Raw genomic sequence first — 19,132 nt, forward strand, 5'->3', positions numbered from 1 at the left:
CCTGGTCTCCCCTCCCCTCTGAGATCTGTCACTCTGTCCCATGTATTCATGCCTCTGGACCTATTTGCTCATTAGTTTATTTTGTTCATTAGATTCCACATAACAGTGAGATCACATGATATTTGCCTGTCTTTAACTGGTTTATTTCACTTAGCATAATAATCTCCAGGTCCATCCATGGCTGTTGCAAGAGATCCTTCTTATTTATAGTCACTGAGTATTCCATGGTGTACATGTCCCACAGCTTTTTTATCCACTCATCTACTGATGGGCACTTGGGCTGTTTCAAGATCTTAGTTATTATAAATAACACTGGTATGAACATAGGGGTGCATATATTCTTGAATAATTAAAAACAATAAATTTTAAATTTTTAAGTGTGTGCCCTAGTGCAAGTGTATGACACTTAATATGAAATTCGTAGAGTTGCTAAATCTTAAGCCCTGATTAGTACATTTATTTAAAAAAATTTTGATTTACAAGAACCCATTTGTACTTGCTTCAAATTTATTGCTTAAAATAAAGCTTTTTCTTATGATACTAAGATTCAGCAGACATCTATTTGTATATAATCCCTACTCTAAAGAAACTCATACTTTTGTTTTTATTGTTATTGGGTCTACTGTGTATTTTTCCTTATGTAATAGTATCTTAATAGAATACATGTAATTTCAAAGAAAGTACAAAATATTTTCAACTCAGACCTTCAGTTTTAACCAGAACAAAAAGCCAAGGACTTCATAACGCCTTGGCAATAGCTTTAAAAGTTTGATAATCCATTATTTATTCAGTATATTAAAAATAACCCCATCATTTCTTTAGTTATAAGTGGGGAATTTGAATAGAGCAGTCAAGTCAAAGACTGGCCCATATGGTCCCGTGAGAATCACTTTCCACCTAAATTTTCTTCAAGGATCTGTTGTTTTTGAAACAACTATTTTAATATCCTGTTACGTTCTGATTCATTTCTATCTCAGAATTCTCTTGCCTAAGAAAATTCTTGGTGCACTGTAAATTTTTATTGAATGAATGAATGAATAAGGACCAAAAGGTTCATTATAATTAACTCTACAAAGCGTTCGTTCACTGAATAAATAAGAATCCCTGCTAAGTGCTGGACAACATGCCGGTCCCATGTGCACAAAGGTGAACCCAGTTCGTTCTCATGGAACTGACAATCAGCGGAGAAGATGGGCGGTGAGCAAGTAAATAAGTTAGTGGTTGGTTATAATTTACAATAAAGTACTGAGAGGGCGTACTCTTCCCTCCACGTGAAAGCAGCTCCAGCAGCATAACACTGTCGTCACTTCCTCTCCTCATCCACCTGCCCCAGTGACGTGCAGGGAGAAACGGCCCAGGTCGCACCCTGGAAGTGATTTGGCTGGTAACTCTAGGTGGCCGGTCATACTGTGACTGCTACACCGCCAGAAAGCAGTCTGAAGTTGTTGCACTGTGCTGCTGCCACTTCCTCCGCAGTCCTGTTCGGGACCAGCCTGACGACAGAGCATTCACTCTGTTCTGCTCGGGTGGGCCAAGCCCAGGGGCAGGCTGCTCCTCTGCGGGTGAAGCCTACCCCACTACAACGATGCTTGGGGCAGGGTAAATAAATCTGTCCAGTTATGAGGTTCAGTGATAGGACACCTGGACTGAAGATCTAAACCATATTCTCCAATATCAGTTTTATTACTAAATAGAGGTACTATTTAGCACTCTATATCAATTCAATCTGTTCTCTATCTCAATTAGGTTCACAACCCAGATGGGACGGAGGGGGTGCCATTTATTGGATCTCCTGAAACCTCAACAAATAAAGATGCATATTCCCAGTTCATAGCCATTAATAGTAAAATAGATCTGTTCCATCTGTAAGGATTTGGCAAGTGAAGTGCTTTGCATCTAATAATGGAAGAATAGAAGTATATATACCATACCCTATTCCCACTACTTCTAGATCCTGTATCTTTTCTGTGGATACTTCATTTTGGTGTTATTTTTGGAGTTTAGATAGATTTTTGTTTAGGGAATGGAAATATCTGAAATGAAAAATGAGAGGATTGTGTTCCCATGTACCTCAAAACTACACCTCTATTCCAGCACTTCCACTCACTATAGAATAGCTATTGTTGTGTATGTCTGTTTCTTATACTAAACTGTGAGTTCCCAGAAGGCCTCTAAGCATATATGAGGTACTTCTTAAATGCCTGTGGAATAAACGATATGCATAGATCTCAACCTTAACCCAAACTTTTTAATACTTTAAATGTTTTATTATGGGTGTGGTGGGAATCTTTCATTTATAGAGGTTCTGAGAACACTATACACCTTTTCGGTGTTTTCAGTAGGTGGTAAGTCTCCAAGACGATTAGTTACCTTCACCTTGCTTATGGCCATAGACTAGATCCTGACTTGCCCATTCATACTATTTAGTGACAGTAGACCAGGCAAGATAATGTAAGGACTAGTCAAGAGTCAGTAAAATCCTTTCACTATATTTGAAAAACAATTTAAAGCTTATAGCGCCCATTTTCATCAATCTTCAAGAATTTAGATATGTAACGTCTTAAGTTTTAAATATTCAAAAGTTCTAAATATTTTTTTAATATAAAGAATAAATGAGGTGAGGCAGTAGAAAAGGCTAAGGGTCACCAACACTGAAAGCAGTGATTGCATTTTGTAGACTAGTGACTATACAACAGTGAATATGCTAAAAGAAAATATGTAGCAACTCACATATTTTTCACAGCAATCCTCTTAGGCAAGTAGTATTATCCTCATTTTACAGCTAAAGAAACAAGCTAAGCAAAGTTAAGTAACTTGCCAAGATCACACAGTAGATAAGTGACAAAGACTTAAACTCCAAATCTCATGTTCTTACTTAATATCCTAGTAACCTCCAAGTTGAGCCCTCTATTTCAAGAGATGGACAGTCTAATGAGGCACGGGGAAAAAATATTAGTTTCTACCCATATCTCTTTTAACATCTTTTTTACTTTATATATTTTTACTTATTTATATTACTATAATGTAGCATAATAAACATATATTTGGTTTTCATCCCAGTTCCTGGCACAGAACTCATAAAACCCTTATTTCCTGAGTGATAGAGGTGATAAGGAGCTTTTGTTTTCCTGGCACACAGCCCCTAAAATTCTTGGAATCTCCGGAGTGACAGTGTTTTTTTTTCATGCTGAGATGACCAGTAGTTAGGAGCCCCTAGCCTCATAGCTTCAGAATGGAGACTGGTTACCAGAAAGACCAACACATGATTAGAGAGTTGAAACTTTTAGTCTCCCCTACTCCCTACTTCAGCCTCTAGGGAGGGGAAAAGAAAGGAGAGGAGCTAGCCATTGAGTTCAATCACCAACAGCCAACCCGATGAACACACTGAGGTGCCGGGAGGGTGAAACACCCAGAGGGCGTGGAAGTGCCACACACCTCTCACTCTATACCTTGCCCTGAGCATCTCCCATTTGGCTGTTCCTGAGATGTATCCATTTTAATAAACTGGTAATAGTAAGTAAAGTGTTTTCCTGAGTTCTGTGAGTTATTCTAGCAAATTACTGAACCTAAGGAGGGTGATATGGGAACCCCCCAGAAGAACAGCAATTAGAAGTACCCATGACAACCTGGGATTTGCAAATGGTATCTGAAGTGGGGCAGTTTAGTGAGATGGAGCCCTTAACTTGTGGAGTCTGACACTAATTTTGGATAGTTGATGTCTAAACTGAATTGTTGAACACCCAGTTGGTGTCCAGAGAAACCAGAGAAGTGGTTGTTAGTGCTGGAAAACACCACATGTAACATGACAATAATATATTTTTGTAATTTAAAATCAGATACACATAATTTTGGGTGTTAGACTACAATTTAGATTTAGCTGCTACAATAAACCCAAAATAATAGTGGCTTAAATAATACAGAGGTTTATTTCTCTCTTACCTACAATCCAAGTGTAAGCATTCCAGGGCTAGCGTGTCAGCTCTCTGCATCAGGGGCCAGGCTCCTACTTATCTCACTGCTCTAACATCCCTGTGTGGCCCTCATTCACAAGGTCCAATGACTCACCACCACATCCACATTCCAGAAGAAGAAATTGGCAAGAGGTGGGCAAACCTCTCCCTTTAGAGGCATGACCCTAAGGTTATACATACCATTTTTGCTCACGCTCTATTGGCCACAACTTGGTATCTTAGATGCAAAGGAAGCTGGAGCAGCCACAAGCAGCCACAAGCCCAGGAAAATCCTAATGTTACAGAAAAAGGGGAGGATAGATACTGGGAGATGACAAAGCAACCTCTGCAACGCTGTTCTGCTATTTCCTACCTCCCTAGTACAGAGAGACTAGAGACGCAGCCTTGAGAAAACTGGAGCAAGTATAACAGACTATTTCCAGGACTGGGTTTAACTTTAGGGTCACCAGGCTAGAAAGAAAATGTAAGGCTAAGAATCCCAGAAGGTGAGAGAAATGGTGGAGCTGGGAATTCCAGCAGTGGGTAAGAATAATGCAGACTCTGAACTTTCCCTGTTAAGATTAGAATCCTGGCTCCATATTGCTGTGCGATTCCGGGCAAATTAATTAACCTCCATGTATGAAATATATCTATTACATACAGCTGTTTGTTGTGAGAACTGAGAGAATATCCGTAAAGGACTTGGCACAGATCTCACACATAAGTGCCCAATAAATGTTGACAACTATTATTACTACAGATTGAAAGCCTATTGGAAACCACAGAAAAACTAACAATAATGACCATGAAAGTTACCAAAAATGTTTTAATACTTGCTTACAGACCGCTGACCAGCCCTGTACTGGCCTTAGCAACCGCATGCACTCATGCCAGGGCAAACTGGTCCCAGTGATAGGGTCCAAATAGCCTTTAGCATCCATGTAAGGTACATGCCAGGGCCTGCAGGGTGAACAGTCTGATGTACGGCGTGAAGCTGCTGCCAGTGAAGCCCAAAGCTAGCAATCAGATCTTCAGGGGGAGGCAGGATCTAGGCAACTGACCCAGGAGAGTGACAAATCTTTGCTAGGTCGAGGGGGAGTGGGGTCGGGGAGGAAAAGTGGGGGAATTGAAGTCAGAACTGAACTGAAATGCCACAGTTGTCTTTTTGGTCAGCCAAGTAGAGGGGGAAAAAGTAGTAAAACCATGTGTTTTATTCTGTCCAATCTGCCTTGTGTCTATATTCCTTTCTTACAGAGCTTGCAAGGCAGAGCAACGGTTGAATTTTAAAGCAGGTTACTTACATGGGTATTCTTAGTAAGCACACATTATGTTTGGGTTTTTATCCTTTTACAAGCACTGGTCTTCATTTTCTGTAAAACCTTCCTGAGTGAGATATTTGGTTGTCACTGTAAAGTTGTCCTTTTCCAAAACTTACTGGTCTTATGTTGTATTTTCTCCCAAGTCCAGATGCTTTTTAACAGTCAAGTCACCTGAAAAGTTAAAAGTAAAAAAAAAAAAAAAAAAAAAGTACCCTAATAGTAGTACATGGTACTTTCTAGAAAGTAAAAGAAATATTAGCCCGGCCGGGCGTGGCTCAGCGGTTGAGCATTGACCTAGGATCCAGGCGATAGGGGTTCAATTCCCGGTCAGGGCACATGCCCAGGTCGTGGGCTCGATCAATGACTCTCTCATCATTGATGTTTCTGTCTCTCTCCCTCTCCTTTCCTCTCTCTGAAATCAATAACGATATTTAAAAAAAAAAAAAAAGAAATATTATAATTCTATTATGAAGCTATAATAGAATTTTTACTAATTTTTCATATCTAGCATAATTTTTAACATCTAGAAATGGATTTCTTTTGAATACTAGACTGTACCATGTTGTATTTTAAAGTTTATGTGAATATTTGCTAAATTAATTACTCATAAATCTAGAATCTTGTCTTGCCAACATAAATACAAAAATAATATATTGGGAGGGGAGTACAACTGAGTCCATGTAATTTTAACAATTTCTTTGATGTTATGTAACATATTTCTGCCTTCAGAATTGGAGTAATAGGCTATCAGATTAATTTTAGAAGAGTTTACACAAATAAACATATCAAATTTTAAATAAAAGAGAAAAATCAAGCAAGTTTATTTAAAGCTATTTCACTGATTAGTACCTTCTCACAAAAACTCCCCCAGAAGACACTTTTTTCTTCACTCGGCTCTTCTCTTTGCTTAACTCACAGGAAGAGTCATCTTCCTACAAATAAAGAAAAAGAACCAAATCTGACTTCTACCCTAGACGCATTTCATCTTTCTATGGTGTCTGTTCCAAAAGAAAAAAATTAATGATACTGATATTTTCAACTCTGGATTAAAGTTCTTTTAGGATTTTGTATAAATAAATTCTTAAAACTGAAGGACCAGCACATCCTATTGTGCTGACTCATAAAACTAGGAGGCACCTTGAGAAACCATCCAGTACTATCTCCCCCTAGTAAGTCCCCAAAATGAACACCTCAGTTCTGCTTCTAACTTAGACTAACATTCCACAACAGATTGCTGACTGAAATGCACAGTGTTACTTTGTCATCTTCTGTATTCTGTGCAAGCCCCATAGAGCCAGAAATCACACTTCCTGGCTCCTCCATTCCCTCCGTGTTCACATGGTATCCTCAGGACCTAGCACAGAAGATTCAGTTAATAAATGCTATGGGAAGGAGCAAGAGAGGGCTAGAAACACAGTGGATGCTCACTAGATGTTAATCATCTTTGAGTAATTCTTCCAGTCAAAAATGCTTGCACCCAGTTAGGGAGGACAGATCTGAATGCAGGGGCTCCAAGAACAGCACAAGGCGCACGCCCATGGGGAGATGCCATGGCTGGAGTCAGTATTCCCCTGGGTGTTCCTGCCCATGCCTTTGTAATGAGGTCAGTCAGCTTAACTCAAATGGTACTATACAAACATAGGAGTAAGCTGCCATTATCCCAACACCACCTGAAAAAAGAGAACCACATGTCTGTTCCTCCCGCCTCTCTCAGCTGCAAACTTGATGGGACTAGATGGAGAATCTGGCAGCACCACTTACAGTGTGGCAAGCACTGGTGAGCGCAGGGTAATATAGATGGTCTCTTCCCTTCGAAAAGCAGACCAACTAGTCTAAAACCCACGAACGAACCTTTCATTGGAACCTGGCATATGGTGCCACCATACTTCATACTTCACATATATAACAAGAATCTATTACATGGGGAAAGGTCTTAAAGATACAATTGTAATCAATCACAGGTCCTGACCAGAAGGTGGCAGGAGATTTAGTCAGAGCGTCTTGAAAAATCAATATAACTGAGCACTAAATGAACTTCATTTTATTTATACTTTATTTATTTAGACTCCAAAATAAACTAACTAACCCCTACTCTCAAACGCATAGGGCTCTACACATTTACTTATCCATAGACTATGTTTATTCAGCTTGAACATAAAAAATGGGAAGGAAGGAAGAAAAATGGAGAAAAGGCAATGAGGAGAATATAATAATACTATGAATACTACTAGACAGAAAATAGCTCAGGGTTTCTATACAGAGTCCTTTAACATCAATGCAATGCCATGAGGTAGATGTTATCCCCATTTTACAGATGAGGAAATTGAGACTCAGATTCAGAAGTTTTGCTATATTCTGAATTCCAAATTCATAGTTGCAGCTGGGAATTATAGAAAGAGCTTAGGCTATGACATCAAAAGTTAGAGACTGAATACTGATCCTACCATAACTAATTGTGAGAATTTAGACAAATCACCTCTCTGAGCCTCACTTTCCTCAGATGTTAAAGGAGGGCAGGTCAGTTGACATGTGATAACATGTGTGAGAACTTTATAAAGTGTTACAAATGTTCTTTTTATTACTCTGTAACCTGAACAAAGGGACAGTAGGACAACTTCCATGTGGCTCCTTTCTATTTCTTAGAACTGCTCTTTTGAGAAGCTGAAGCTTTCTTACATGGATTCCAATCAAACCACTTTATTTTGGCTCTTTAGAATGTTAAAAAATATATATATACTCTCTAACTGCCTTAGAATTCTTAACCAGGCTGCTGTTCTAACCAATATATATATGGATATATATGGATATATGTGTGTGTATATATAAAAGAATACATATACACACACACACACACACATATATATTCCTTTAATCCTTACAACACTCTAGAAAGTATAAAGTATTATCTCCAGTTTACAACTAAGGCATAGAAATGTTAAATGACATGTTCAAGCAAAAAGGGTTGTGCCCAGGATTCAAATCCAAACAGCCCCAGTCCAAAGCTAGAACTCTTAGCTACTCTTGTATACTACTTCCTGAGAAAGACAAATATGTTAAGAAGGACACTAACCACTGCCATAAGGTTGGAGACCTGAAGCTTTTCCAGGGTCTCCCTAAGTTGATCCACCTCTGCTCGACACTCATCCAGCTGACATTCTAACTTTTCTCTTCGTAGTCGTTCGTACTCCAGCTGGCCCTGCAGCTCTTGGATAGTCCTGTCAAAAACAGATTATTTTCAGTCAGTCTCCAATATGAACTAAATATTATTTTTGGTAACAGTGAAAAGCATCCATGCATTGTATTTAAGGCAAATAAAAAACAACTGTTTATTTGACAAATATGAATTGAGAGTCTACTATGAACCAGCGCTGATCTAGACACTGGGGATACGGCAGTGAACCAAACAGGCCAAATCTGCCCTCGTGGTCTTGCCTTAGCAATGGAGGAAGACAGACAAGGAAAGAAGAAAAAAAAGTAAATATGGAATGTTGGAAGTTGATAAATGCTAAGGGAGAAAAAATAAAGCAAGAAAGAGTAGTAGAAAATGTTGTTGAAGAGGGGATTAACACTTCATACACAGTGGCCAGGGAAGGCCTTACCGAGGAGGTGCTTCTGAGCGAAGTTCTAAAGCAGTAAGAGAGAGAATCAAGTAGACATCTGGGGGAAGGGCATTCCACACAGAGGGAACAGCAAGTGCAAAGGCCCCAAGTCAGAAGTATGCCTGGTGTACTGAAAGAAAACCAAAGGCCATGTGGCTAGAATAAAGTATAAAAGGGAGGGGAGTGGGTCAGAGAGGTAAAGGGGATCCGTAAAAATAGAGCTTTTACTGAGTGAAGTGGGAGACCCCACTGGAGGGCCTGAGCAGAGAAATGGCATGATCTGACTGAGATTTGTTTTGTTTTGCTTTGGGTTTTTTCCTAATGATGTAGAATTTACTTTGAGTGGAATACACAAATATCAAGAGGACAATTCAATGAGTCTTGATTAATATGTAAACCTTTGTATCCACCACTGCTACCAAGACACAGAATACTTCTATCACCTCAGAAGTTCCCTCATGCCCTTCCCAGGCAATCCTCCCATAGGCAACCACATTTCTGAATATCTTCCATTTAGATTAGCTCTGCCTATGCTTATAAATGAAATTGTACATTACATACTTTTATGTGCCTGGCTTCTTTCTTTATGAGATTTATCTGCCTTAGGTTTTAAAATCAGTACACTGTGTTGAGAAGAGGCTGCAGGATATGGGGGCAGAGGATTAGAGGGCAGCAACAGGGAGCTGGAAAACATATCAGGAAGAAGTTAAAATAAATCCAGGCAAGAGGAGTGAGTGGGGTTAAGACTGGGTATAGGGAGGAAGAATGTAAAGCGTGGAAGGCTAGGATTCAGCAAATAAGAGAAAATCATGCCCCAGGCAGAGTAATACAACCATGTTTTGGTGCATTGTAAGTTTGAGCAACTAATGGATAACAACAAAAACCAAAAGGACATCCCTCAAATCAATGCTTACCCAGTTTTTCTTTACAATTAGGTCTAAGATCAGGAGTTTGTACGCAGAGAAGAAATGTCTTAAGATGCACTCAACACAACTGCAGAACAAATGCTAGAGAAGAATCAAAGCTCAGACGGAACATGACAGTCTCAGCTGACAGGAAACTATATCCTGGAACAAAAGCTACAGCCATCTTCAAAAAAATTCTGTTCAAAATTACATAAATAGTATAACCATTTCTCATTGAAATGTGAACATTATCTATTAAGGACTGTTAAAATCATAATAATCTTAGATAACGGGTTTGGAGTCATATAGACTCAAGCTCAAATCCTGGCCACACACCCCCACCCCTCACACACCCTTACTCCTCCCTTTGTGACTTTATGCAAGTAACTTAACCTCTGTATTAAGTCTTGGTTTCCTAATCCATGCAGTGAGCTCTTGGAGCTGTGAAGACTGCATGAGATAATGTATATAAGAAACTTATCTAGTGGCTAGCATGTGGTAGTGCTCAGAAGTAATTCAAGCAGCCGTAGCAATAGTATAGTAATCTGCCTTAGAAGAGAAGCAAAGGAAACCAAAATTTAAAGCTCATTATCTAGGAAAGAATTGCTTCACTGTGAAGAATTTTCTAGACTACAATAGATCTAAAAACTTTCAGTTAGGCTCTTAGGCAAAGGCCAATACTAAAAACACTCTATATCTCAAAATACTGTAATCAATACAGAGAAAATGGACAGCTACCTAAAGAACGTGATTGTGAGATACCAAGAAGCCACAATTTAAAAAAAATTTTTTTTTCTGCTTTGCCAGTTTCCTAGTGTCTAAAATCCCACTAAGAGAGTATTTTGGCTTAAAGCTTTGTCTTCTGTTCAAATTTCCAAGCACCCATGGAAAGATAACATATTAACCCTTATCAAAGATTTAGATGTTACTCTGAATGTATTTACCAGATCTCTTACTGAGTCTATGGAGGAAAGGGAAACAGGAGGTTCTAAGAGTATGAGGGAAAGAGACTCAACCAAAGGAAAGGGCAGGCAAAGAGGAGAATCCATGTGTACTGCTCTTTACAGACCCAAGTCTTAATTAAATTAAAAGTCTCCTCTCCTATCTCCCTTTGTTCCCTGTCCACTCTGAAAAGCAGACAGACAAGCAGAGAGGCAGTGGAAGGAAATAAAGCATGAGGCATCCTCTATTCCAGCAGCCATTAATTAATGAGAGAGGCACCAAACGTGCAGAGAGCCAACTAAAGGTACTGGAAGTAAAGGATGCACCTGCTTACTGCTTCTAGACACACGGCATCCTCTGATGAGGTACCAAGACAGTGGACACAGTCTCAGATTCATGAGCAAGCAGTCCAATTTGATAGGGGTGGTTAGAGAATGTGTCAGTTGAAAAGCCTGAAGTAGCTGTAGTCTCAAAAAAAAAAAAAAATCTTAACTCTATAGAGTCTCAGTTTTTCAAGATGAAAAAAGTTCTGGAGTTTGGTTGTGCAAAAATGTGAATGTATTTAACACTACTGAATTGTACTTAAAAATGGTTAAGATGATACATTTTATGTTATGTATATTTTACCACAATACAAAAAACCTTAACACCTTCTCCATCTTGGGTCTTAGGAGGAAAACAGAACAGAATCTTACACTCCAAGGACAAAAAAACAAGTTGTTGGTCAGCAAACCCTCACATGGCATTTAGAGAGAGAACTAAAAACAAACCATTAAAGTTTGAGGGACATTACTTTTCAGACTCCAGCCGCTCTTTGTTCTGCTTTAGATCTTCTTCTGTTATCCCTCCCAAGTGTTTATAGTTGCTCTCAGCAATTTCTAGGAGGTGTCTCAATTCTACAATTTTCTTATAAGCTCTCACTGCAAGACAGAGTTGAATAGAAATGTAGTTTAGACAGGTGCCCAAAGGATGCTCGTCCTGGAGCCTATTCTTCTTCTAAAGCCAGTGTCTGCGTGGTTTGGGGATGAGGGTGGAGGGAGGTGCCATATACATAGAAGGTTAAATATCAGTAACAGAATATTTGGATGAATAAGCAATGACAAACCTAAACAGAGGATTCTTTTCCTGCTCTTGGAGGATGTACCAGATTGTTTTCACTTTTAATACTATGAACAAAAAGGTTTAAAGACTAGAAGTGTTTTAGGGCTAACCGTATATTATAGGACCAGGCATAATCTATGGTATGTCAAAAAATTTAAAAAACTGATATATGCTGATTTAAAACAAATAAGAGCTAATCCAGCCCCCAAATGTTATGATTAGTTACTTGTAATATCTATGCAAGAGGATAGCGGGCAAATGAAGTGTGCTGAGAGCTGCTTTTAGCTGTTCTCCAACTATTGAACCTATGAATTTCCTATCCTGCATGGCAGTGCTTCTTAACCTAGGGTGATTTTCTCCCCCAAGGGACATTTGACATCATCTGGATATACTGTTGCTTATGAACTTGATGGATGGAGGGGAACAGGTTATTGGCATCTATAAGCTCAGGTCTCTTCTCAAATGTCACTCCCTTAGAAAGGGGTCCTCTAATGGTTATCTATAGCACCACCCTACTTTATTTTCTCTATGTATCTATTTTCTTATTAAACATCTGTCGCCACCACCATCACCAGAATGTAAGTTCTTGGTGGGGATTTTGTTCACTGTTTCTCCAATATCTACAACAGTATCTGGCACATAGTAGACAATAACTATTTGCTGCTATTATTATCTGTAAACATCATTTGCCAACTAACCATGGAAATCCTTGAGATGTCTCTTCCTGTTTCCTATGATCCACTTAAATAATGTTTTCTCTTATATAACATTTTCCTCCTTGAGGGAAAGAGATCATGTCTTACATTTTTTATATGTTCAAGAACCCCTAGTACAAAAATTATACTAGTTCTGGTTCCCCCCAAAATGAAAGTATTTTACTTTGTAGATAGTAACTATCTTTAGGATAATTTCCAAATTTGTGGTAAAAAAATAAAATAAAAGATGACTATGGCATTTCTTAAATAATCACAACAGAGTTGACCCACTTACTTCTGGCATCTGTTTTATCTGACTCATTAAGATGTAAATCATCCTTGGCATCAGTGCTTCCCTCAACACCATGTCTTATAAAAAACTTCATATCATCTTCATCAATTTCATTCTCATCATCTATATCATATTTCTGTTGCCCCTCTAATAGCTTTACTGCTGCTAAGTGGGCAAACCTATAGGAAAGAATCAACAATTAACAAGAACCACAATTTTCAAATTGAGACTGCAGTTTGAACTTAATTTAGGGAATTACACTTTGTTTATTATGCCACCAACCCACCTCCCAGTAAAGAAGCAAAACTGTATCTGAAGATCAGTGCCAATTTGATGTACTATATCCAGGTACTATATTCAGCTATATGGGAAACTCAAACAGTTACTGGACACTAAGGACAAGCAGTTGCATTAAAGACAGATTCCATAATTTTTATTGGCAAAAACCCAACTGGGAGAGGACACCCAAACAGAATTGCTAAATTGGATAGAAAGCCCAAAACCACTCTATTTGACATATAATTCTATTTTTTTAAAATATGTTTTTATTTATTTTAGAGCAAAACCACTCTATATGATCACGTGCATTTACTACCTTTTTCTGATGGCCTAATTCAGATTGTCGAGTTAGTTCTGGTTCTAGTTTTAGGGCTAACTATAGCTTTATTACCTTTAATCTTCACCCTTCCTCAATCCAAAGTACCTGGCATGGCTTTGAAATTTAATGGAAAAATAATGACTTTTCCATCCATATTTTCTATTTTCTTTGATCTTTCTCACATCTCAATGAAGCTTCCAGTAATATACTCTTGTTTTTGGAGTTACTGTAATTGCATGTAATCTGTATATTTTTCCACAGTTTTGCTAACTGAGATGCTTAATGCTTTCTTTTAAGACATGGAGAATTACTCACTAAACACAAAAATCTCATATTCTATTTTTTTCACATATGTAACCACAGAACCACACACACACATGCAAATACATATATCCTTACCTTTCACCAGGTAATACAAATCATTAAAGATGTAGTAATCAACATATGTAGGAAGTTGTAAGGTTAATAGAAATCACTAGCTCCATTACTAGGTTGTAATTTAACAGCTCTCATTTACTGAGTACTTGCTTTATACCAGATTCAAGGTTATTTCTATAACATTACATTCAGACCTAGCATTTTGGTGCATGAATTACAAAGAAATGTGGGCCAGAAATTATGACCAACTCTAGATACATCCATAGTACTAAATCACCCATGTGATATTGGTATAAAGATAGACAAATAGGTCAATAGACAAAATACAAGTCTAAAAATAAGTCCACACATATATGGACACTTAACCTGGACAAAGACACAAAGGTAATACAGTGGGGAAAGGACAGCCTTTTCCACAAATGGTGCAACAACAATTGGGTATCTATATTAAAAAAAAAAACGAAAAACTTGGATGCATGTCTCACAATATATACAAAAAGTAACTTGAAATGGATCACAGACCTCAATGTAAAACCTAAAACTATGCAACATCTAAAAGAAAACATAGGAGAAAATCTTTGTGACTTTGTTTTAATCAATAATTTCTTAGATATGATGCCAAAAGCATAATCCATAAAAGAACAAATTGATAAAAACTTCTGCTCTTCAAAGACATTAACAGAATGAAAAAGCAAGCCAAAACTGAGATAAAATTTTTACAAAATAAAAATGTAAGGAAAAAACTAGTATCCAGAATATATAAAGAGCTCTTAAAACTCAACAATAAGGGAACAGCCCAATTTTAAAAAGTGGACAAAAGATCTGAACAGTCACTTCACCAAAGGAAAATATACAAATGGAAAATATGTATATGGAAAAAAAAACCCTCAAAATCAAAATTATTTTTATTAGAAAAATGCAAATTGAAACTACAATGAGATACCACTACACATCTATTAAAATTACTAAAATCAAAGACAATATCAAATGCTGAGGAGGTTAAGGAGCAACGGATACTTTCATCCATTGCTGGTAGGAATACAAATTGCTACAGTCACTTTGGAAAGCAGTTTCTTATAAAGTTAAACATGCCCTTAGCATATGATCCACCAATTACTACCCCTAAGTATTTACCCAAGTGAACTGAAAACCTATATTCACACAAAAACCTGTATGTGAATGTGTACAACAGCTTTATTCATAATCACCAAAAAATGGATACAATTAAGATCTCCTTAAAAAGGTTAGTGGATAATCAAACCATGGATTACTATGGAATTCTACATCTGATGGAATACTATTCAGCAATAAGAAATGAACTACTAATACTTATGAAGCCAGTTTTATAGAGTACTTACAGGATGGTTCCATTCATATAAAACTCTAAAAATGCAAATTAATCTACAGTGACAAAAAGTGGATCAGTGTTTGCTTAGAGAAGTCAGTAGTTGGAAGGAGAGAGGTTACAAAGGAAAGCAAGGAGACTTTGGAGGGTCATGAATATATTCATTATCTTGATTGTGATGGTTTCATGGGTGGTATATACATATATCAGAATTCATTAAGTTGTACGGTACAAGTATATGTACTTTATCGTATGCCAATTCTACCTTGATAAAGCTGTTTGTAAAAATAAAAATAAAGTGCGCCTCAGTTGATTAGGTACATGGTACAACAAAACCACACTCCAAAGCTTCAAAGAAATCCTACAAACAAAATTTTAAGAAACATGAACTCACAAACAAAAATTGCACGGACATTTAATGAATTAGGTCCTTGCATCCTTTCAAGCCTCATTTGCATCTTTTAGCCCACACTTCTACTTTATTATTTTTTAATTTATTGATTTTAGAGAGAGGAAGAGAGAGAAACATCAACTTGTTGTTCCACTTATTTACGTATCATTGGTTGATTCTTGTATGTGACCCGACCAGGGATCAAACCCACAACCTTGGCCTTTACAAACAACACTCTAACCAACTGAGCTACCAGGTCAGGGCACACACTTCTACCTTAGATTCAAGCAGTTCTGAACCACATGCAATTCTTCCAACACACAAGTGTCTTCTTACAGCTCTTCCTCCTTCAAGTGTCAGTATAAATGTTGCTTCTCCAAAAAAATAGTTTTCCTTTACCTCTATATAAATTCTGTCCTAGAGTTTCCTTCATGTCTCTTATCATCTGTATTAAAATTTCTCCTCCACAACTTTCAAATAGGAAGACTTGGCACTTTTCCTCCTACATTCTTATTGTACCTTATAATATAATATAATGATTATAATTAATAATGTTTACACATAATGATGATTATAATTAATAATGATTGTTACAATAATTATAATTTGTCTCTCCACAAGACTCTAAGCTTCTCTGAGGGCAAGAACTGAGTTTTTTCATCTTTGTAATCCTAACACTAACCATAGCACTTGGAACATGATAAGTATAATACAGTTGAATTTTTAAAAAGCAACCAAATAAACAAATGAATGGAGTAAATATTCCTTGAGAACCTGAAACCAAAATTTGTTTCAAAACCCATGTGACTCCTTTTGATTACCCCTTTTTATCACACAATATTTCTCAAGAGGTGCTAGTATTTGGGGTGGGATCACTCTATGCTGTGCACCACTATTCAGAGTACTGTAGGATATTTAGCATTAAGTATTCCTGGACCTGACCTCACTAAATATTAGTGATGGTCACTAATCACTGTGACAAACTCCCACATATTTCCAAATGTCCTTCCTCCCAGGAAGGGAAACAATACTACCTCCCAGTTGAGAATCACTGCTTTAAAGAGTTGATATAATGCCAAATGTCTATTCAGCTTGAGTACTATCATTCCATCATTTGACTGAGTCTTATAATTCCATTAAACCTTCAGAGATTTCTGAGTATAAGAGAGTACATGCAAAACTTTAAAAACAAAACAAAACAAAACAAAACAAAAGAAGTAGTAAAGCAGATAGGGATACCTCTTAGCCACATCACTGGGTTTCTCCCCTGCTTTGTTGGTAATATTACTGTCTGCTCCCATTTTAATTATCCACTGCAAACATTCTATGTGGCCTTGTCCAGCAGCTATAAACAAACACACACAAAACCAGAAAATAGACAAAAAGAGTTATTGTTATTAGGAGCAATTTTCCAAAAATTTGAATAGTACCATTAGAGGGTACTTTCATAAGTACTGATCCTTGCAATAACTGACAAAAGGAAGTTGGGCAGATATAATTTTCTCTATTTCATTTATTCATTCATTAGACAAACATTTAATCGAATATGTACTGTGCTTATCCCCTATACAGAGAACTTTACATAGATATGGAAGTTGAGGCTCAAAGAGGGTATTTATTTCACACCACACAGCTAGAAGTAATGGGTCTGAAACTATTCATCTAGTCTTTCCTGAACCTTATCCAGTGCTTGCTTCTCGGCTGCTGTTTACAGCTCCTGACCAACCTCGTATCACACCAGGACGGGAGGCAATCTAGCCAGAGACCCACACTGACTTGGAAAATCTGGTGCCATCTTATATTAATAGCATATTCCTCTGACCCTCACAACTCAAAATTTACAGGTCCCCCACTGATTACCTAAACTATTTCCATCTTTTTCTAAATCTTGTCCTCAAAACACATTCCCTCAATATTAATTTTCACGGCCGTGAAATGTCTATAGAGTTGATGAGTGAATGAATGAAGAAAAAATAAATGAAATCTCAGCTCTGCTCTTACCAGCTGTGTAACCTCAGTACAAAAACCTGGTTCCTCTAGACCTCAATTTCCTCATCTTTTACAGAGATAATTTCATATTTATAAAAATTACAATAAGGATTAAATATGACAGTTTTGCACCCTGTTAAATGTCATGTAAACTTAAGGTATCATTTCTGAATTCCCATGAACACTTCCTCAATAATTTGACTCTTAACAACTTCTTCTGTTCAATTTCTACTCCTGAATTCCACTGCATATATTTTAACAACCAAATCTTTTTGCCATTTATTACATCCTGACTTATACATTCAAACCTCTAGCTGTTCATGGTATAAGTATGTATAGCACCTGAACAGTAAAGTCTGCATCTCATACTGTCTTCATGATGTGGGCATATGGTTGGTGCTAAATATATATGTGCCTCTGTAAAATAAATCGGAGCATGAACTTTTGGTATGGCTTTGTACCTTAAAAAGTGAATCCACCTCCAATAGCAGGAACAGGGAGGGAAGGACGCAAAGCCAGGTCCAGTGACAAAGCAGCCCCATCACTACAGCCCTATGGCCCAACTTACAAAAGGTCTGTAAGCACTCTTGTACTACTTTTCCATAACTAACTCAGAGCCATCTGCCAAACTCAGAGTTGGCTCCTAAGGAGCTTAGGGCTTCTCTTTCTCCTACAGCAAATCCAAACCAACAAACAAAGAATACTACAGGGTTTCCCATATCTCTAAAAATAACTTCACTTTACACAAAAACAGCAACATCTATTTTCTGTAAAAGTTACAAAATCATATTTATGAATCCTGAACAATGGTGAGTTTTATAAGGCAGAGTGAGTTTAACCCAACATTTCCATTTTATTACGCAGGTAATATTTACAAGGGGGGAGGAGGTCTAAGTAATTTATCTACAATGAAATACAATAAAAGAATTTTTTATCCAAGACCCTTATTGTACATTGATTAGAGTATGTTGATTAATTTGACCAATGTTTTATAAGAGAACAAGATAAAATTATGCAGTGCCTAGAAATTTTTAAGAAATATTTGAAATAATTATGGCCTAAAAGTAAATGAAAGAAAGGAGAAGTCATAATGGATTTAACAACCATTAAATGACTAATAGGTACTGCAGCTTACCTACTGAATCAAAATTTAAATGAAAGGAAAAGCAGATAGATTGACAAAATGTGAATTAAATTATAAGGCAACTTTTATTTATCCAATTTGGGTATAATTTAAACATACAGATATTTCCCAGGAAAAGGATAATATACACAAAAATGCCCTTTGCCCCTGCTGTACTCACTTATTACCCCTCCACCACACCATCTGATCCACCCCTGGCCCCAGGAGTCCTTAACAGACAGACTGACAAGAGAAGGACTGAAGGACAAATCCTTTTGGTTCCTCCTCACTTTCACCCTCTCACCTTCTCACAATGGCTGTATCCAAAACACTCTGTTGTACATCAATCTCTTTAGAACCTTCTTCCAGATCCTTCATTCCCATCTCAGTTCAAATGGTGAAGAAATGACTGAGATAGGCTGTGAACCATCTGTCAATAAAACTTACTTTACCGTTCCCCCAAAGATGCATTATAAATACCATGAGTGAGCCTCTCTTTTGATCT

At 37.4% G+C, this 19,132-nt stretch overlaps 1 protein-coding gene across 6 annotated transcripts in view; it reads right to left on the reverse strand.

Moving 5' to 3' along the window:
* Positions 1-4,758: 4,758 nt before the first annotated feature.
* ANKRD42 (ankyrin repeat domain 42) overlaps positions 4,759-19,132 on the reverse strand; it is a 37,223-nt gene continuing 22,849 nt past the window's right edge. For 5 of the 6 annotated variants that reach the window (XM_081153065.1, XM_081153066.1, XM_081153069.1 and 2 more), the window contains 5 exons: positions 16,755-16,860; positions 12,807-12,982; positions 11,509-11,635; positions 8,340-8,484; positions 6,064-6,201 (listed from right to left, as the gene is read on the reverse strand). In XM_081153065.1, the coding sequence (XP_081009191.1) occupies positions 6,112-6,201; positions 8,340-8,484; positions 11,509-11,635; positions 12,807-12,982; positions 16,755-16,860 (644 nt within the window). In that variant the 3' untranslated portion in view covers positions 6,064-6,111. Of the gene's footprint in view, positions 5,441-6,063; positions 6,202-8,339; positions 8,485-11,508; positions 11,636-12,806; positions 12,983-16,754; positions 16,861-19,132 lie in introns of those variants that run through there. The other variant, XM_081153067.1, reaches the window with a different exon arrangement.

The sequence above is a fragment of the Miniopterus schreibersii genome (assembly GCF_964146895.1).
Source record: "Miniopterus schreibersii genome assembly, chromosome: 12".
Lineage (NCBI taxonomy): Eukaryota > Metazoa > Chordata > Mammalia > Chiroptera > Miniopteridae > Miniopterus > Miniopterus schreibersii.